This window comes from Gigantopelta aegis, chromosome 8 (assembly GCF_016097555.1).
Source record: "Gigantopelta aegis isolate Gae_Host chromosome 8, Gae_host_genome, whole genome shotgun sequence".
NCBI lineage: Eukaryota > Metazoa > Mollusca > Gastropoda > Neomphalida > Peltospiridae > Gigantopelta > Gigantopelta aegis.
In genome coordinates, this window is record NC_054706.1 from 14993998 (window position 1) to 15009410 (window position 15413).

At 33.5% G+C, this 15413-nt stretch overlaps 1 protein-coding gene across 1 annotated transcript in view; it reads right to left on the bottom strand.

The window, feature by feature from the left end:
- Positions 1 to 15413, bottom strand: part of LOC121378227 — a 198508-nt gene that overhangs the window by 148615 nt on the left and 34480 nt on the right. The window contains exons 10-16 of the mRNA XM_041506306.1: positions 14253 to 14512; positions 9864 to 10004; positions 8880 to 8975; positions 6479 to 6667; positions 5529 to 5751; positions 4973 to 5057; positions 895 to 991 (exon numbers count right to left, since the gene is read on the bottom strand). Coding sequence (XP_041362240.1) covers positions 895 to 991; positions 4973 to 5057; positions 5529 to 5751; positions 6479 to 6667; positions 8880 to 8975; positions 9864 to 10004; positions 14253 to 14512 — 1091 coding nt within the window. The remainder of the gene's footprint in view (positions 1 to 894; positions 992 to 4972; positions 5058 to 5528; positions 5752 to 6478; positions 6668 to 8879; positions 8976 to 9863; positions 10005 to 14252; positions 14513 to 15413) is intronic.

Here is a 15413-nt window from a genome sequence, read left to right on the forward strand (position 1 = left end):
AACACCAAATACTTACCGGTTTCTGACGAAAATTTCACATGTCATGAGGTCCAAATTGGGAGAATCGTAATTAGGGTTTGCATAAATCAACAAGAGGTCTTAATTGGGTATATCGTATGTCGAAATTGTACCTTCGGTTTATTGAATATGCCGCTTATTTGAATATATTTTTGTTGCACGAGGCACATCCAAATAAGCGGATTTGACTGTAGTTACAGTCAAAACATAATTCAGAAAGAAAATAAACAGCAAACATCTTTTAATTTAACTAATAATATTTTACTAACTGGACAGTTTCCATGAATTAAGCCTCAGCAAATTTCATGGAATGAGTAAAACATTTTTTACAAAGATTTAAAAAACAAACTTGACTCATTTGTTTCATAAACATGAAATGGTATATTAAATTTTCATAATATGCAGCTTTAGTAGCTTAGAATTTTTTTTTTTTCCTAATGCAACAACAGTCGTATTATTTTGTACTGTAAAGATTGGGCTGTAAAAAGAATGCTGTTATGCCATGACATCACTTACATTATGTCATATAATGCACATAAGATTATATGACATAATGACTGATGGCTTTGTTGCAGAAAGCAGAGTAATTTTCATATTAAAATCCAGTTAAAAGTGAATAAGCAAATTCGCTATGAGGAGTTACAAAATATCTGTCCCTTGTGAATGAATGTTGTTGTTCGTTCACTCGGGACAGATAATTTGTAATTTCTTGTAGATCATTTTCTAAAGGGGCGATTCACAATTAGCAACATATTCACTAGTGTGTGAACCATGTGCTGGGGTCGGTTATAAAAAATAAAAATAAAAATTATGTCAGAGTTGTACAAGCATTACAAAATAAAGTAATCAGTGATAAAAAAAAAAGATATATCATACCACAATCATTTCCAACAATGACATATGCGTCAGTGTCGCATGAAGCAAACTGATCAAGCACTACTTCATTTTTCTGGAGTTCAGCATTGGCAATATTCTGAAAGAGATGTACACAAAGTATCAAAGATGAGTTTCAATTTCACAAAACAAACTGTTTATCTTCTTTAACATTTACACTGATGTGATAGTCAAACGTAATAGTATATACAAGATTAACATACGTGTACATCAGAACACCAGATCAATGGCTTGTTATACCAGAAAGCTCTGTAATATTCCCATAACTAATATCATATTGATAAATCAAGTTGTGTGGGAACAATCCCATGCTGTACATTGCTATAAAGTAATCCACATCCACATCGACATCCACATATTATTTTATCATGTTATAATGTCGATTTGATTGCTGTTGACAGAAACCGTCATTCAAATAAGTTTGTTTTAAAATTCAAGAAATCGGGGTGTTTTACCCTTTTTCATTTGACAAGGTCACTGGAATAATGCCATGGGACAAGGAAGGATAAAACTGCCAAGGTTTTATATTATGGTAAACTACTATGTAATATTCTGTTAATACCATATGCAATAAAATGTTTCAGTCAATAAAAAATGTCCTGGTCTGGTACTAATATTACTGCTAAAAGTAGCCAATGTTTATTGCAAAAATATATTTATCGTACTGTCACACAATTTCTATTGACATGTGTTTTCGATACTTTGTTTGCAACTGCATGTATCACAAGATTATGAGAGATATGATGTCATTATCAGCCTGAAAATGCTTCAAGTCAGTCAACTAATACAGTGAAACCTGTCTAAACCGGATGACGTCGGTGACCTAATATTTATCCGGTTTAGACAGGATCCGGTGTTCAGAGGGTCGCGTTTTTATAAAACAGAGTTATTGCCCTTGACGTGCAATTTGCAACGAATTACCCGAAAATGATTTGATTGATCCAATAAACCTGTTTTGTAACGTACAGTTATATAATCATTTATTTGGTTAATGATAACATTGTGCTGCAATATTTACTAATTATTAATGCATTGTTTGTTTCCACAAGTTTTTTTGCCATGGATCTAGAACTTTCTTTAGTAAATTCTCTGATATGTTCGTAGCTAAAAACGAACATGTCCGAGAATTGCCGAATGAATCTGAATGTGGTAAAGGCAACAAGGGCTAATCATCTCGCCGTATCCCTATTTTGTTATATATATATTTGTGAACTAACTTTAAAACAAAACAAAAAAACAAAACAAAACAAGTTTCAGTATAATTTAGTTTTTAGCGAAACCTTGCATGATTTTCACCAAAAACATGGACCCGATCAACGTTTAAAAAACGAGTCCACAGTTTGTTTTGCTTCCGATTTGCTTTTGAGGACAATCTTCATAGACATTGATTCAAGTTTCAGAATGTGTTCTAAATAGCGTTCATCCTTTGCAAGAGCAAAATTTCTAAGTTTTTTAATCATAACCAGTGCATCATTGTGCGACATTTCACAACCGTTGGGTTGCAAACTTTCATCGGAACAACTTTCACTCTCGTCATCACTTGGGCTCTTATCACATTCCTCTGATTTTCTGAATTCATTCAGAAGTTCATTTTCCCAATCATCACTTGTATCCTCGATTGGCCTGTGGTGACCGTGACATTTTTTTTCTCCTAATTTAGTAAAGTGTAGCAAAATTCAGTGTGTGTATCTCTCGTTTCTATTGCAGAAATGATAAAATTCCCTATTAGTGTTTATTCAGTGTATAAAATATTATGTCACGTGTGTACATTTTACTTGAAGTTTAGTTTTTTCTATCATTTTACATGTTAAATTGCATTGACCAAATCAAAGGCAGAAACCGTAAGGCGTGAGTAGCGGGCATGTGTTTGAAGGTGAGAAGAAGTCAACAGTTTCAGACAGTACAATTGGAAACAATCAAGCATTAATTACTCTGTCTGCTATTCTGGGCTGAGACCGCAGAAAGCGGCGACCCGTGACGTAACACCGGATGTTGGTCAGTGGAAATTCCGGTCAGCTTTGTTAGCTGGAAGTTGTGTTTTCACGCGAAGTTGACTCTTCATTCATTTACACTACGCCGGTTTGTTCAGGTTAATTTATTAAGGATTTAACATTTCTGAGCGAAAAATCAATCTGGTTTTCGGAAAGGAGAGGTTCCGGTTTTGACAGGATTCCGGTATGTTCAAGGTCCGGTTTAGACAGGTTTCACTGTATTACATTTTAATTATACCATAAATATTGTGCATTACCATGCAGCGTTTGCTAATGCATTATTTTAGTACCAATGAAATGCCTCACAAAGCGAACTTCAGTTATCACAAAACCTGCATAGTTATCATCTGCTATTCTGACATTAGACCTGACATCAGACCTGCCAAAGTACAGTACCACATGATCTACCCACTTGATCATAACACTGAACAATAATAAAATTTATGGAAGACACTGAACAATAAAATTTATGAAAGACTAGTTTCCTTACCTCTTATGTTGTTTCACAACAAAGTTCTTTTCAATAACTTCTGTATATTGATATGTATATTTACATTTAGTACAAACCATGGTGGTTTGGTGGAGATAAGATTTTGTTCCTATATCTATAATTCTGTGCATCTGTCGAGTACTTATGTTGAAAATCTGAGTTTTGTTTCCCTTGTCACATAGAACAAGGGGAATGGACATTAATGTAAACAGGTTTTCAGTTGAAACTGTTTACTGCTCTGAAAAATATTCAATATTTTTTTTTTTTTTTACAAGTGACAAACATTTTATGAATTTATTTTCAAAAGAAGATTTTGAATTAAATTACTGCGTGTAGACACTACACTACCACAACAAGGACAAAAATAGACAGGTAATGAAACTATCGATAACATTTGACATTTGCTGCAATATAGTGGAAACACCTGTACAAGTTAGCGGCTTGTTTCCTGGAGGGAAACCTGGCATTCATGGGAGATTATCACTGTTTTTCACAATAGACAAATGTGGCTTGAAAAAGGTAAAGTAGTATTGTATGTACAAAGTATTGTTTTTATTACATTTTATTATTGTGCTTATCATATCGGAAAAATACGATGCCAGGATCTATGACAGCAGTTATACTAATATTTAAATGGGTTGGAAGTAATACAAGTTTTGCATTTAATACATTCTATAATCAAAATTAATATTTCTTTAAAATGGAAAAACGCTACATGTTATGCAAACCAAAAACCCTTTTCAGATTAAGCAGAATTTTCATTTGTACAGTGCTGAAAGTCCATTTAGGGAAATCAAGAGATTGTAATTTTCAGTTTTTGATTTTGACAATTTGTTTTTCTTGTATAGTTTTACAGAAGTTTTTGATTAGTGTTGTCTTATGTAGCTGAAATAACAATCTAGTTGTAAACAGTGAAATGGCTGATTAGCAATCAAGTTGTAAACAGTGAAATGGCCGATTAGCAATCAAATTCTTTCAGATTATTCTGTACAATGATGAACATATTCAACACAATTTAATAGGCAACAATTTGTCTAAATATGTGGCCATGTATATTATTAATACATTTATATTATTGTGCTTATAGGGTTTTGAAAAAAAAAAAACCCAGATAGTTCTTGGGAATACAGATGGCCAATGATTACAAGTAGCCAGTGATTACAGGTAGCCACTAATTACAGGTAGCCACTGATTACAGGTAGCCACTGATTACAGGTAGCCACTGATTACAGGTAGCCACTGATTACAGGTAGCCACTGATTACAAGTAGCCAGTGATTACAAGTAGCCAGTGATTACAGGTAGCCACTAATTACAGGTAGCCAGTGATTACAGGTAGCCACTGATTACAGGTAGCCACTGATTACAGGTAGCCACTTCTACAGGGTTTTTTTTTAATGTTTTGGCTTTTTCTTTTTTGTAGTCTGTATAATGCTCAATAATAGATGTGTGCTCTTCATTCACTGTAAATCAGTTTTCTAAATATTTTCAGGAGGAATATATGTGACCACTTAATACAGCTGGCTATTTAGGCAAGTTTGACTTCATTTAACCTCTAAGCAATATAAGCAGCTATGTACCAAGAAGGCGGCTCCTTCCAGTATATTGTCTTCTATGACAGCTCGTTTGATGATTTCAATGGGTGGCAGGCTCTTGATTGCAGATCTGAAAGAGATATTTCAAGAGAAATGGAATCTACAACATGACATAATATTTATCAGTTAATTGACTAAATCCTGACCCAGTGACAGATTAAAAATACCAGGATGACCAGAAACACTTCAGATGCATGGAAATGGATAATCAAAACAATGAAATCTAAGTAATATGTCTCATTTCAGTTATCAAAAAACAACCCTAATAGTTAAAAATATGGCTTATTCTTTAAAAACATAATAGGCTCCGTCACTTTAATGGAACCATTCTGTAACTGACATAATTAAATTTATATCTATGTTGAGCTTAGATCATCTGCAGTAAAAAGTGTTTTATCAGATGTGGACAAAAGCACGTTTTAAATAAAGCAGTATTTTTATCCTGGGTGATTCTGTAACTGCCACTGATCAATAATACTCACTGAAATACAGTGCTCCTGTTATGAATCTTAGCAGAAAGTAGTTTGTCAAATGTACTTACAACAACTTTGAGAATTCTGCCTTAATGAACACTTCCAATGATGCTGGTTCTGAGCAGTACCCAGAAATTGCCAAGTTGTTTGTAAGACCACTCCATGAAGATCCAAGTGTTTGGAAGGCTGACTGAACCTCAGTCTTTAGCAATTTCACCTTAGTCGTGGTACATTGAAGCAGCATTCGATATTTTATTTCAAGAGTCACTGTGAATTTCTGACTCCGAGTTGCTACAAACAGAAGAGATATGTATAAAACTGTATAATCTATTCAAAATTATGATTACATAAATGATCAAAAGAAGAAATTGTGGCTGAAACAAAAGTGATTTATACGAATCAAGATGAATTAAGGTACAGAGTCCTTTTAAAAATGCAAACTGTATGGTACTTCTGGTTGAAACTCAGTTTCTTGTTTAGAATATTCAATTCTATACATCAAGTGATTAAACTTGGATATCCTAATGTGTACACCAGGCCTGGTGCTTATAAAACTTTTAGAATCTAGACTCTAATAGAGTCTGAGACACTAGTGTCATGACTATGCCATACAAATTGTATGCATGTGACTTCATTAGAGATTGAGTGTGGAGTCTAAAAGTTTTATAAGCAACAAACTATCTTCAGGTGACCAACTGATGTATGACAGAATTTTTATGAACCTCGATTCTTGTAAGTATAGTTTAGAAATGCATCCTATTGTATAGTTTCAACTAATTATGAACATAAGCATTTACTCCTCTCCAGATGTCATTTTAAAATTTTGGGTTGTGGATGATGAACATATAAACACAGAAATAAATTTCACATGACTGGATGTGAAAAAACTTACTATTTGAAGCAAGAAACTAAGTTTTCGACAGACATACCATACAATGCTTAATGAAGACCATGTACTTTTAAAGCAAACAATTTCTTTTGTTTAACTTGGCCCAGTGTTTAACATGTACAGGCGTACCTCCACAAGTTGGTTCCACAGGCATCTGGAATGGATCAAGTCGATTGTAGGATCCCAGAACGCCACAGTTAATAATATTTGGCCAGGGCATTGCAGGCTTTTTATTTATAGGGCAGAATCCCTGTACTGCTTTAGTAGTTCCACATAGTGTTGGTGATGAGTAGACATTGGCAGCAGTACAATCTTGTTCTTCAAAAGAATATAGTGACGAAAAATAAACACTTTCTTCCCAACAACAAAAATATGCATAAATATTACACAATGTCTTTGGTAGATATTTTTGGTTAATATTAGTTATAGCACAACACACACACACACACACGCACAATATGACTGGTCAATGCCATATAACCTTACCAGAATTATTTTTGTTTCAACTTTCATTCACCTGTTAACAGTTGCAAGTGTAACAATCTATAATATATTGTTTATAAAATAATATCATGTTTAATCAAGAACACACTATCATACAAAATTAATATATATTGTAATAGTCTAAATTTGAATAAAATTTAAACTTACTATCTGCCAGATTTTGTTTGACTGGTAAACTGGTAGACAATGGCTGATATAGTAATCCATATGTTAATGAAAATTAATATAATTATCATTTTGTAACAAGTTTGTAATGTTCATACAGTTTATATCAGCTATAAATGAAAGTTTGTTTAAGATCCTGTATGTAAGTTTTAACACAGCGCATAATTTCCTGTAATTTGATGCTGACATCGTATCTTCATAAACAAGCTAATGGTGTTCTTTTGTCTATGGTGAGGGTATGTCACCCAGTTTGGTTGAGAAACAGAACAAAACTGAAATGTTTATTCTATCATCATCAAAGTGCCTTTTAATTGCGTCAAGGCAGATCAAAAAGGAAACAAAATAAAAAATCATATCAATAATAAAATGTGTATATTTTAAAGTACCAGATAATTGCTGTATATTAGCCGAATCATTGAATAACCCAATTAACCTCTTGGTTTAACCTTACTTATCTAGTACAAAATCATCAGCCTCGTGTATAAGCCAAGGTAATCTGTTGTCTGGTTGTAGGTTGTATTGATTTCAATAATACTGTCAATGAATGTTGTTTTTTTCTTTAGGTATTACAAACACAGTATTGTAATCACATTAAGGTCTTATATGTGGTACAAAAATAATTTAGCAACCACAAATAATAAGAAAATAAACAATTCTAGCAGTAACAATACATCACTGTACATAAGTAATTAAATTATTCAATGGGCAGGCTCATCCAGGCACAAACATCCTGTTTTGAAACAAAGGATAGAGTAGAGACTCAAATCTTTAATGACGTCACACGCACACAGTTTGCATGGAGTTGCCATGACATTAAAGTCTCATACTCTATTACTCGTGAGTCTGGACTCTACGGGCCAACTTTACGAAGCCTATTTTTATTAAATACAGGTGTTTACGCATAGTAAATGTATGTAGTTACACGCATGTAAGTCTAAAAGAGGCTTTCTAAATTCGGCCCTACAAGTTGTATAAGCATCATGCAGGCCAGGTGTTCATTGCTGTCAGAAATAGCCAAGTCACATATTGTATGGTCATGAGACAGTTGTAGGAGTATTTATTAACATGAAATTCATATGTTTTTTCAATCAGTAAAGTTAGTAATGAGCATAATTTATTTATGGCTTTACTTTACAATTTGATGTACTCTGTTAACTAAACAATATTAGAATAATATAAGCATTCTGAAGCTACTGTTAAAGCAATACATGTCCCTTACCGGACCCCACAAATGTTCCAATTTCCTAAGTTCCAGGGCCATTATATGATAAAATGATTAGAAAGTTTTAGCTCAATATCTTGAAGTATGGCAAAAAAAAATTATGTGACAATTACATTGGACAGATGGACAGACAGAAAGATAGGCAGAGACGAAATATACAGTCCCGTCTGGTACAGGACTAATAATCTTTTGAAGAGAAAACTCTGTTTTAAATATTACATTTGCTATATGAAAGTTTGATCTTGTCAAACAAAGATGGCACTGAAATGACAATAGAACAAGTACAATTGTTTTTATTATTCATCACTCTTATAATGCATTAAAAAACAAAAATGTACATACATGGAGGTTTTATTTATATTGTGCACAAGTTATTGTTTTTCAAGGCTTTAAGGGTCTGATCAAAATTTATACATCACGGTCTGGAGTGTTTTTGATCGGGATTGTATGCACCAACCTGACGCCTCCATGTATAAGCCAACTCTCCTTTTTAGGAAAGTATTTCTAGACTTTAAAACTTGGCTTATACACAACAATATACATTGTAAAATACAATTTAGAATATTTTGTTGAATTGAAAATGAATATTTCCAATTTTCCAATGATGGACTAGTAACCCATGGCATCAATCAGACTTACTTTTCACATAAAGTTTGAATCGACAGTCTCCAATGTTGCCAGCCTCATCTGTGGCAGCATACACAAGTTGGTAAGCACCCCAGGTAAGTAAATCACCTGTAGAATACAGAATTAAGAAAATAATTATCTCAGTGACACAATGTATAAGCATCACATGAACGGAATTCAGATAATAACAAGCAAACAAATCTGTGATTAAGCCTCTTAACAGTATTACTCAATGAATCCTTTAAAATGGCTGCTTATTTTAAGTACTGGTTGTGTTAACCTGTAATATAGTTGGAACATTTTAATGTAAAATCTAGTTAGTGTGGAAGTTATGTTAACCAGTGAAATTCATAAGTTGCAGAGTTATTTTGACTGCGTTCATTGTAATTTATCCAACTGTTTCTAACCCCTACTCCTCCTGCCTATCTCCCTTTCTTTGTATTAATATTGTCTTTCGATATCGCATTATTATATTCAGGCCTCAGGATTTCAAATGTGAGAAAATTATACAATTCTGTGAGCTGTAAAAGAAAAGTTTGGTTTCTTAATGACACCACTAGAGCACATTGATTTATTATTTCAGGAGTAAATAATTGCAAATCACTTAACATTTAACTTAACACAGGTAAAATTTTGTTTACTAAATATTTTATTTATCATGTTTTGGTTGTTTTCTTAAACATTTTATGGTACTAAACTTGATTCATTAAAACATTGCTCACTTGCTTTAATGAATTATACAATATTGCTTTTATCTCTGAAATTTTATCTTATTCCCTACCATGACATTTAGAAATTTAACATCATTCGTTAGAAATTGGAAGATTTCATTTTAATTTTCAAAACAAGAAATGAGAATAACTTTCTTTACACTTACAGTAACAAAAAAACGTGGAGAATTTTTATGTTCAAATTGGGAATCGGTCATTCAAAATATAAGATCCAAATATAAACATCTATCAAGATGGGTGATAAACTAGCTTTTGTCAATACAACCTTTCAAATTATCTGTAATTGGTTCTTGTCCTCCAAACGTGATTGCTGGTTGTACAACATTTCGGACCTGCACTGTTCTGGAAGGGGATATCTTATGAATGGCTGATTCAGGGCAGTGGTTTGAGAGTGGAGCCATCTTATCTGAAAATGAGGTCAAATAAAAGCTCTTTTTTAAAACAAATTTGCAAATAAATAAAAACAAACTGATATATATTTTTCAAATCTTGTTTTGTCTTTTTTCCAGGAACTAAAAGGTGCCATGAATGCTTATGTCTCTTAATTTGAGAGGTGTCTTTCTACAAGTAGTGTAGGTGACACATGTAGCAGTTGGAAAGAAAAAGACTGTAAAAAAAAATAAAGAGAAAAAAGATGGACATCATTTCAAACATTTGTATACAGTGAAGATTCCCTTCTATTCATTAGTAGGAGGGCAGAAAGTACTCATCCGCTTGCCAAATGTGAGTAAAAATTCTGACAGATGACTTAAAAATGCAACTACTAAGGTGATATGTCTTGTTTTGACTGTCCATAATTATTTTTTTACCGCATCAAATCCCTAACTCCGCATCAGCCATGTCAGAATTCCAAACCATTCAAACAAACTATTTAGAATTATGATGAAATACACAACAATACATGTACAGCACTGACAGTAGACTTTGTATTTACAAGAATATTTCAAAATTGATATTGATCATTTGGCCAACCAAGTGTCCTTAATTATGTTCTTGTCAGATATATATCTATCATTTGAAGTGAAGACAGTGTATAGTATAATATTGTTAAACAATAATATATTGTTCTATAGGCTGGCAGGCTAGTACATTTTAGTTGGTTTTAGTTTGGAGGGCTAGTGAAATATTTTCCATTTCTGCACCCCTGATTAGTCCATTAATCAACAAATGTTCAATCTATAAATCAACGTATACCCCTAGTGTTAAATGTTGTATACATGAATTGAAACACACATTGTTTTAACATGGGTTGCAGGTGAGATAGCAGGTGACACACTAGTATATACACTACCCAGTGCACTCACCAAGTCATATTTTCTGCCATTTTGCACATGGTACTGGTTGAAAAAAATAACAGAACAACCGGAAATAGATTTAATAAAGACAGTTTTGTTTTTCTTTAGGAAAAATAAGGGTGAATTTAGAGTTGCAATTTTAAGAGGTTTTCAGCAAGTATTTTTGGTTGACCACAATGGCGGAATGTCTGTCATTTTGAGGAATTGGTAGCCGATTGTGATAGCTATTTAATGATAAATTTGAACATTTTATTACAACAAATACCAGGATTTCCTGTTTTTAAGCCCCGGGCTCAAATACAGAAAATACCACCTCAGAGAAGATAAAATTTTATCTGAAATTAGGCCCAGGGCTTAAATTAACAAGTTAACAAAACATTATACTATATAATAAAGACAAAAAGTGCAACTTAGGATAGCATCAGAGTACATAATAATTATCGTTCCATCATAGCCTTAGTCACAAGCAAAATATGTTTCAATATCAGAGGAGGTGGCAGTTATTAATTTGACTTTCAGTTGATGGGCAATACATACACATGTACATGCATTCTAGTCACCTCGGTGAGAAGAGGAAGAAAGAAGGAAATATTTTATTTAACGACGCACTCAACACATTTTATTTATGGTTATATGATTATGGTTAAGGACCACACAGATATTGAGGTCTAGGAAACCTGCTGTCGCCACTTCATGGGCTACTCTTTTCGATTAGCAGCATGGGATCTTTTATATGCACAATCCCATAGACAGGATAGCACATACCACAGCCTTTGATGTGCCACTGCTGGAGCGAAAAATAGCCCAATGGGCCCACCGATGGGGATCAATCCTAGACCGACCAAGCATCAAGTGAATGCTGTACCACTGAATTACCTATTTGGGGATTATTTTACAAGTTTTATTGTTGAAGTATGCCCTGTATTTATACTCAAATATGTTAATTTGACATTTTTTTTTTTATAACCTATTTTTTTTTGGCATTGTAACGGTTTTGGTTATTTGAAAAGGCGTGCGATCTCACTCACATGCCAAGACAACAGTCCATTTAGTTAAAATAACAGTCATCACTAATAGCAAAAATGTAAACAATACTAACTACCTGTTGCCTGAGTTTATTTTGAAATCTGGTCACTGGCATTAATGGTTGTTCAAACAATGTTTTGTCGGTAATTAACTTCATGAATATTACTGAGCTTTCCCTTAAAATAGACTGATCTCTGCAGTTCACTAGAGCAATAGGGCACATATCGTACAAAAACCAGTGTACTTTCCAGAGTTATCCTCCTTACATGCATTAATATGGCGGTAAAACATGTGATTAACCGATGATACATGTACTTTCAGTTTTATCGTAGTGATCTGTTGTCAGTGTTTATAAATAAAGTTGTTGTCTTTGCACAAAACCATGCTGTACAGTGCCATACGGTAACAGTCAAAGAGCTTTCACTCTCTACTAAGGGAATATTTCGTTTTGTTGCTATGTAGTTTGATTGGAATATTATTGCGATGTACAAAACGTGAAAAACGAAGTTTGTAAAATAATTTTCTTTTGTTCAGATATTGTACATTATTGTTCTCATGAGCTGAAAATAAGAAATACTTCAATATTTATACGTTGTTTTTCATGGGTTGACTTATAAACGGGTCAATAAAAAAATACGTTTTCAGGGCTTGAAATTAGGGACTCGACTTATAGCCGAGATCGACTTACAGGTGAAGATATACGGTAGCTTAAACATTATTTTATTTCCTAATATGCACTTTTTCATACATACAAAATTATTGTGAGTGGAAATCCAGGTTGTGTTACTTACAAACATTAGGATGACAGAAACACATTGGATGTACAGAGTGATATTCTAAATACAAATTTGTATTCATTATGTAACAGTCCCTTTGTGGATACATGACGTTTAAATTAGCTAAGGATTAGTGATGAAGTGAAACTACGAAATAGCAATTTTCATTTTATTGAGTTATTTAATTAGAGAAATATTACATTTGATTAATTAATTAACTATAATAATGAATTTGTCATTAGGCGTACAAAGTTTTTTCTATTTTTAATAGTAAATACGAAATAATCTTTGTAACCTAGGGCAGATTCCTGTTGAAAAATATTATCAAAATTTAAGCCCATCGGCTTAAATATGGTAAAATGTTCAGTTTTAAGCCCATGGGCTTCATTTTGAGTGGGCTTAAATATGTGAAACCCCGGTATCACGAAAACATATGTAAATCATATTTTGATTTCCAAAATAACTTGTGATCAGTAAAATATAGTGACTGACAATAATGGCTGTATATGCTGAATATCTGGCCACAAAAGTGCCAAGTAATCTCAACTTTATCGATTTAACTGTTCTAAAATATTATTAAAATTAGTCAAACCCATGAAAATAATACTTATCCTTTCACATATGAACATTATTTTATTTATTTCTAAACATTTTAAGTGAACACTTAAATTATACCCCCCTCTACATGGTTTTTGTCAAACATTAATCCCGTAGTCTTCTGGTACATAAAACATACCTATTTTGTTATCAGTGAAGATGTCATTAATCACCAGACATACCTATTTTGTTATCAGTGAAGATGTCATTAATCACCAGACATACCTATTTTTGTTACAAAACATCTGTGAATCAGTAAACCCATTTTTGTTACATAACATCCGTGAATCAGTAAACATACCTATTATGTTATTACTTGTTGAGTCCATCAATCAGTAGAGATACCCACTTTGCATTAACATACTGAGTCCATGAATCAGTAGACACACCCACTTTGCAATAACACATTGAGTCCATGATTCAGTAGACATAACCACTTTGCAATAACACATTAAGACAATGATTCAGTAGACACACCCACTTTGCAATAACACACTGAGTCCATGATTCAGTAGACATACCCACATTGCAGTAACACATCGAGTCCATGAATCAGTAGACATACCCACTTTGCATTAACATACTGATTCCATGAATTAGTAGATATACCCACTTTGCATTAACACATTGAGTCCATGATTCAGTAGATATACCCAGTTTGCATTAACACATTGAGTTCATGACTCAGTAAACATACCCATTTTGCATTAACACATTGAGTCCACCAATCAGTAGACATACCCACTTTGCATTAACATACTGAGTCCATCAATTAGTAGATATACCCACTTTGCATTAACACATTGAGTCCATGATTCAGTAGACATACCCGCTTTGCATTAACACACTGAGTCCATGATTCAGTAGACATACGCACTTTGCATTAATATATTGAGTCCATGATTCAGTAAACACACCCATATTGCTATCATCAAACATCTAGTCTATGAATAAACATACCCATTTTGTTATCACATGTTGAGTCCATGAATCGTTGTGCATCACACAGTTTTCTCTCGGCCACTGCTCGACTTGGTGTCAGTCTCCAGGTAGATTTTGTCAGACTGTAGTCATACCATCCAAGTGCAAGGTCAAATGAAGGTAGATACTGGGGATTATTAATGGCCTTTAGTATATCAGTGTACGGTAAAATGTCTCGCCACACTGTAAGCTGGGAAACATATCCAGTGAACTGACTGTCAAACACAAGCCTTACCAATCTGTAAGTATAAAGTTATCAACTGTCAAACACAAGTCTTACCAATCTCTAAGTATAAAGTTACCCCAAAAATCAGAAATTTTAAACCCGACCATCTCAGATTTTTATGAAACTTGGTATACTTGTTGATTGGGATCCCACAGCACCAAATTCAAAATTTTAGGCCAATCAGACCAAAATGGGCGTGGTCGCCAACCTTTGAACCCTCATATCTCAGGAACTACTGGGCTAATCTTCATAAAATTGGTATTGTTGGAAAGGCAATTTGACAAGGATTCCAAATCTGGAGAATATTGGGATACACTGTTTGGAAATGCCCTTGTTTGAGGACAGGTAATGTATCTATAAAAGAGAAAACAATTCAAGTTTTCTCCATATCTTACACTGTCGCCCCTGCTCAGGTACCCTCTCCACCTCCCTCTCACCCTTTTGAGCTCTTGTTTAGCTCCTTCTCGTCATGGTTTCATGTTTGCCGTGTTTCACCTTCACAGTAAAATGTCTGAAAGGCTGTGAATCACGCTAACATGTTATGCCTGTTACCGCGTCACTAGGTCACATGACTTAACTCTTGGAGTCGATAGACTTCTGGGCAAGCGATGCGAAAAATGTTACTTTTTGTTGCGAATATATTAAAAACGGGTAAATATTTTAAAATTTATTTTATTGATATATATATATTGTTAAAGGTATATGTAGATACCAAACAATAGTGAATTACATTTTTGGTAAACATTGACCTTTAAAAGGGACACACCCTAGTTACGTTTATTTGTTAACCATTACGGCGTTGTTTTTCGCTATTAAACCCCATTTTTCACAAATAAAATTGCACTTTACTTACATTTTATTATTTAGAATACACATTTCCATTCACCTGAAGTGCTTTTTGGTAATCCTGATGT